The sequence below is a fragment of the Marmota marmota genome, unplaced genomic scaffold (assembly GCF_001458135.2).
Source record: "Marmota marmota marmota unplaced genomic scaffold, marMar, whole genome shotgun sequence".
Taxonomy (NCBI): domain Eukaryota; kingdom Metazoa; phylum Chordata; class Mammalia; order Rodentia; family Sciuridae; genus Marmota; species Marmota marmota.
Window position 1 is genome coordinate 2,938,996 of NW_026000140.1, and position 6,647 is coordinate 2,945,642.

Below are 6,647 nucleotides of genomic sequence, written 5' to 3' on the forward strand. Positions count from 1 at the left end.
AGTATAATTTGCACTTCTAAAGCAATAGCAAATTTCTAGCAAAAGCTAAATTATGTCTCAACCATTCTTTAAAAACAGTTTTCTATACTCAAAAAGAGCACTTTACATATGCCTTACTATGTATGGATTGCCTGTGTTTGGTGGAAATCCTTTTAGTAATCCATTCTACAATTTATTTAATCATGAGTCCTTCCAACATTTAGATGCTCTGTTACAAGACATATTGAAAGAATTAATGAACACTAATAAGTCATTTTTATGCTATAATAAAATAGCAGTTAGCATGCACTTGATATACAATATATAGAGCATCAGAGTTCTCAAGCCATGAAAAATTAATGTTCAGAGTATATTTATGCCTATTTTTAAAAACTTAAAAAGATATATAGGATTTTTTAAACTGATTATAGAGACTCAGAGTTATTATCACCTTACATTTAGGGCACATTTTACATATATGGTGCTAAATCTTTGATTATGTACATAATCTCTAATTAAAACATCATTCTTACAGGGACACTACAATACACTCTACAAAAGTATGATGATTTACTATGCAAGGTTATAAGAGACAGCCTATACCAATGCCTAGGAGAAATTATATACAGTCACTTATTAATTATTTATGGAAGATATGTTCTAAGAAGTTGCTATTAACCTGAATTACTAAATTCTGAACCATTACTCCTAGGACAAATACAAGATTAGGTTATCTCAAATATCTGATTACAGCATTTTCAGTAATACATAACCTTGTTCACATGTGTTTCTGTTTACATCTTATCTGACACATGTGTTTCTGTTTTCATCTTATCTGACATGTATTGTTGAACACTGAACTCACAATCAACAACACTATAACTCATGCCTGAACAAAGCTTACCTAACAAACACATTTTTTCCATAACATTTTCTTATACTAGGGAATATCTTCTTATGCTAAGGAACACTAGATAGCACTCCGCATTATGCTTGGGGATCATTTTAAGCAGTGAAATCACTAGTAAACACACACGTAAACACACACATACACACAAATGCGTCACGATTCAGTGGTGCATATTTGTATGTAATTCCAGTGACTTAGAAGGCTAAAGCACAGGAAATGCAAATCTGAGGTCAGCTTGGGCAACTTAACAAGAACTAGATTCTGTCTCATAATAAAAAGATAAAAAGGGCTAGGAATGTAGCTCATTGGTAAAGCACTACAAGGTTGAATCCCCAGTACTTAAAAAGGGGGAGCAAAAATGTGGGGGGAAAAAAGGCACTACACAAACTGCTAAAGAACACACATTTATAATACAAGAGTTAAAAGCAGGAAGCATCATCTTGCTTGACCTTAGCTGGGAACATGCAGATATGGTAATGCAAAAATTCTGCTGTTCTGTGCTTCTCCATGAAAGTCTGAATACTGATTTGGGGATTACAAGTACATTTTGGCATGCAGGTAGGCAAATTCACAAACATTTCACTCGAGTAATGAAAATTAAATATGTTTTAAAATATGTTCCATGTAATTCGCTAGAGAGTAATGATTAACCTTTATGAATTGTTATCATACTAAACACACAAGACCACACATTTATAATAACAAGAGTTTTTATTAGGTTTATGTGCAACTTTGGATAATAAGGTAGATTTCTTTTCCTTTTTCTTTTCTTTTCTTTCTTTCTTTTTTTTTTTTTTTTTTTTTTTTTTTTGTTGTTGTTGGTGGTGCTGGGGATTGAACCCAGGGCCTTGTGCATGCAAGGCAAGCACTCTACCAACTAAGCTATAACCCCAGCCCAGGTAGACTTCTTATTATGTAGAGTTAACAGACATACCTGCAGCTTCTAACAGAGCTTCCAGTCTAGCCTGTGTTTCTGGATCTACTGTCCTGAGGTCTGCACCATCAGCAGTACCTGACAAGAGCAACTTGGAAGCCGTTTCCAGCATTGGATTTTCCAAATCATCCTGATCCAAAATGAAAGACTCCACCTAGAAAACAAACACAAAAAAGAAAAAAGAGGAAGAAAGGAAGAATGGACGGAAAAGTGGAAAGAGAAAAAAAGGAAGAAGGACAGAGAAATATGTTAACATAATTACCAATGATAAATATAATGATAACCCTAAATAAATTAAAAAAGATACCTAAGCTCCTTGCTTAACAATAGAAAATTATATTTGTGTAAGAACTTATTATTTAAGAACAGTCTCATTTTGTTTACTGAAATCGTATGTGTTCTTTTCAATTTTAATGTGGTTATGAGATATGAGTTTACAAAGTTAGTTATTAAGCTATAAAACTTTGACTTTAAGAGAAGACATAAATCAGCAGTTCCTCCCTCTTTCAGACCTTAAATCAGTCTTTAAATGCATTACTTTCAGGATGCTTTTATACATGTATGAACTACTATGCTTGCAAGAACTTCATCTAAGGCTTATATTTAATAATATTATTAAATATTGAGGTTAAACTATAATATAAAAAAATCGTATAACCATTAACTTCATCAGAAAAATTTTTTAAGTACTGGAAATCTATCAATTATCTAGGCAAATAAATATGAATTCTAAAATTCTTATTTGTGCTTGGAAACTTTATTACTGGCAATAAATATTGTCAATTAAAGTAACAGGCTCACTTCTATCATTTTTAGAATGTCTGCCAAACACTGAGTTTGTCAGTTGTACTTTTCAGTACAAATGCTATTTCATGAAAAAATATGGCTCATTCACCTTACATCTTGAAAACAAAAACACCACTGCCTTTCCTCCAAACACCCTATTTTTTAATGTAGCAGAAGTGCTTTATGTATACTTCCAATTTTGTCACACCCAGTCATATTAAAAGAACATGCATTAAAAAGTGGAGCTTTTATAAAATAACCTTACTGCTTTCATTTTTAAGGTAAAATTGGCTTTTAATGTTTCTTTAACTACAAGTACATGGCAACCAAAAATACAATGAAACTAGAATAGTTTGATGCCATGACCTTAAGAAATCAGAATGTTTACTTGCAAAGATGCTCTTGTACCACTAGTGCAATGTCAACATAGTAAAAATGACAATTTCTTAGTATTATGATGAAAATAGTTTTGAACACCTCAAACACCCTGAAACGAACTTTGGGACCCTGAGAAGCCCACAGACCTATATTGAGAACCACTAACCTTAAAAAAAAAAAAGAAAGAAAGAAAAATCAGATTCAATTAAAAGAAATTTAAAGAATTATAAACTCCTAAGGAATAGGGAAAATTTTCATTCTGAAAATCTCTGTTGTAGTGCTACTTATAAAGAGATATTAAAATATATTTCTTGAGCTGGGATTGTGGCTCAGAGGTAGAGTGCTCGCCTAGCATGCGTGGGGTACTGGGTTTGATTCTCAGCACCACATACAAATAAATAAAATTTAAAATATATATATATTTCTTTCTGTTTATTAATAACAATGTTGATAATAATTATTATATTAAATATCACTAATATGATCCAAAGAAACTAACTTCACAAATCTAAAGTAATTTTAACATTATTAATAACTAAAATAGACATATAAAAAATAGACATATAAAAGCAATTAACAACCTACAGCATAATCATGCTCATACCTAGTATGCACAAGTCAGGAGTAAGAAAAATACCTTAAAGAATAAATATGTTAACAAGCATATAAGAATTCTAAAATGTTCCATTTTTAAATGAGGTGACAAATGGTCACCTATCAAGTAACCATGTGTAGTGTAATTTTTAATCAACACATTTACTATTAAATTAGATTTCTACTATTTCAAAAGCAAACAAATACAGAATTGCCTGAAATAGCGTAAATGTTTGAAAATTTTCATAAAAATTTAAAGTATACATTAACTTTAACCAATCAAAAACCACTGTTAAGGTGTTAAAGTAAAAAAACCATAACAATTTTTTTATAGGTTCAGTTATTTTCAAACGCAGAGGCAAAGGCATGATAAAGCAAAAATCATCTTGGGTAATTAATTAAACTGTTATCGTCTGGGAAAATTGGAAACTAATATGTTATACTTTGGGAACTGGACTTTGGGCATGGTTTGGTCACAGCAAGGTATGATTCAAAACTACATAGTGGTAAAAATGCCTTCCTATCTTAAAAAATGGTTCAAAAGATGAGTCTGGATCTAAAGAAAAAGCTACTGCCCAATGAAATTTTATCTATTAAAATATCCATAATCATTTCAACTCAATGAGAAGACAAAAGAAAGGAATCAAGCACAGTGAAGACACCTCTAATTCCAGGGACCTGGGACACTGATGCAAGAGGATCACTAAGTCTGAGGCCAACCTGGACAACTTAGTATGATCCTGTCTCAAAATAATAGCAAGGGCTGGGCATGTAGCTCAGTGGTAGAATATTCTTGAGTGTTCAACCCTCACTTGGGTGAGGAGGGTGCAGAGTGGGTGGAGGGAACAAAAGAAATATAGAAACATTAATACAGGTAAGGATGAATAAATGAAAAATGTTTTAAATTGTTTTAGAAAAAAATCTGTTGTGTACTTGTATTAAAATATCACACTGGACCTCATAAATATGTACTTTGTGTCAATTTAAAATTTTTTAAAATTACGTTTTTTAAACTTACAATAAACACTATAAAAATCTGTAAATTGACTTTAATTTTTTTTTTTGTCCCAGATTGAACCTGGGGTGCTTAACCACTGAGATAGATCCCTAATCCCCACCTTTTTAAAAAATATTTTTGAGATAGGGTTTCACTAAATTACTTAGGACCTCACTAAGTTGTTAACACTGGCTTTAAATTTGTGATCCTCCTGTCTCAACCTCCTGAGTAACTGGGATGGCACACGTGTTCTATCATACCCTGCATAAATTGATTTTTAAATCAATTACTTTTACAATGTAAAAAAATTTTTGAGTGGCTGGGATTGTGGCTCAGTGGTAGGACAGCTTGCCTAGCTTGTATGAGGCACTGGGTTCAATTCTCAGTACCACATATAATAAAGGTCCATCAACAACTAAAAAAATATTTTTTAAAATGATAATTTAAAAACAGTAAATTTAAATGACTATGAAATACTACATAGAGAACTTTAAAGTAGCCAGTGGAACAAAATGTTACCTTTATTTCTTTATTAAACACATATTTATTTAAAACCATTTTTTTTTATGATTTGGATCTGGAATTGCCCCCAGAGGCTCAAGGGTAAAGGTTGGTTCCAAGGCAGCAATGTTCAGAGATGAGATTCTTGGGAAGAGATTGGATCATAAGGACTCTCCTCATCAATGGATTAATCCACAGGTAGATTCATAGCTGATGACATTATTGAGAGGTGGTGGATACTGTAGGAGGTAGGGTCTAGCTGGAAAAAGTAGGTCACTAGGGGATGTGCCCTGAAGGGGTGTTTCTTATCCAAGGGCCCCTTCCCCTCACTCAGTCTACTGCCCAGCTGCCATTGAAGTGAGCAGCTTTTGCTCAGTCACATCCCTCTGCCCACCAACAGCTCCAAAACAATAAAGCCAGTCAATCATGGTCTGAAATCATAAGCCAGAATAAATCCTTCCTTTTCTTGTAAAAGTTGTTTTTCTCATGTATTTTGTCATAGCAATAAAAAGTTAATTAACACATTCTATGGGCAAAAGATAACGATTTACTACTAGGGGATACAAATGTTTGTAAAAACCAACCCTACTATCTAAGAAACTTATATATCTTTCAATGAAATTACATACAAATAAAAAAATACAAGATAAAAAAATAAATAAGTAATGAGAGAAAAAAGAGCCATACAAATTCAGAGAAAAAGTCTAAGAGTACTTCCTCCTTTAACATCAATTTTTGTTTTTCCAACTGAAGGGCAGGGGAGTGTAGCTCACGAAAGACTCCAGGGTTGATACCTGGTGCCATACAATAATATTTAATACTCTTTCCAACTGGGAGGATCTTATGCTACATTATAGAGTAAGTGCAAAAAGAATGAAATGAAGGTGCAATCTCATAAATATACAAAAATACACTTATTTTTCTCTTATTTAAATGTAAGACAGATTATGAGCATAAATACACCTCTCTACTACACCCTCAGCTGAGGTAGTTCAGACTAAAAACTGAGGCTTTTTCCCACGGAAAACTCACTCATCTTTACTATATGATTCTTACAAAAAATTTTTATGATTCATAATCAAGTTCTGGAAAATAAATATTAAAAATGGTCTGAATTAAGAAATTTAAATAAATATTTTAAATACTTTATTTTATTACATACGGTTCTTGGGATTGAACCCAGGGCCTTGCATATGTTATGTTCACTAAGAGGGGAAAAATGCTATTAAGGTTATGAATACATAAAGTATGACAACTAAAGTTAAAATTAAAGTATTTTGGTTGTGTTATTTTAACCAGTTGGATATTTCATGAAATGAAGCATGTATCAAATTTATGTATGAAGAACCATCTGGAAGAGCCAGAGAAAAGGGGGGAAAAAAAACAAAAATCAAACAAAGAAGAAGGACTTCAAGTTCAAGGCTAGCCTAGGCAACCTGGGGAGACCCTGTCTCAAAACAAAAAAAAACTAAGGACTTAACTCAGTGGCAAAGCACTGGCCTAGTATGCACAAGGCCCTAGGTTAATCCTGAGTACCTCAAAAAAAAAAAAAAAAAAAAGGAAAAAAA

At 32.5% G+C, this 6,647-nt stretch overlaps 1 protein-coding gene across 1 annotated transcript in view; it reads right to left on the minus strand.

Moving 5' to 3' along the window:
- The window catches only part of Ankrd17 (ankyrin repeat domain 17), a 117,299-nt gene that overhangs the window by 76,570 nt on the left and 34,082 nt on the right, over nucleotides 1-6,647 (minus strand). Inside the window, exon 2 of the mRNA XM_048785747.1 lies at nucleotides 1,824-1,977. Within this exon, the coding sequence (XP_048641704.1) occupies nucleotides 1,824-1,977 (154 nt within the window). The remainder of the gene's footprint in view (nucleotides 1-1,823; nucleotides 1,978-6,647) is intronic.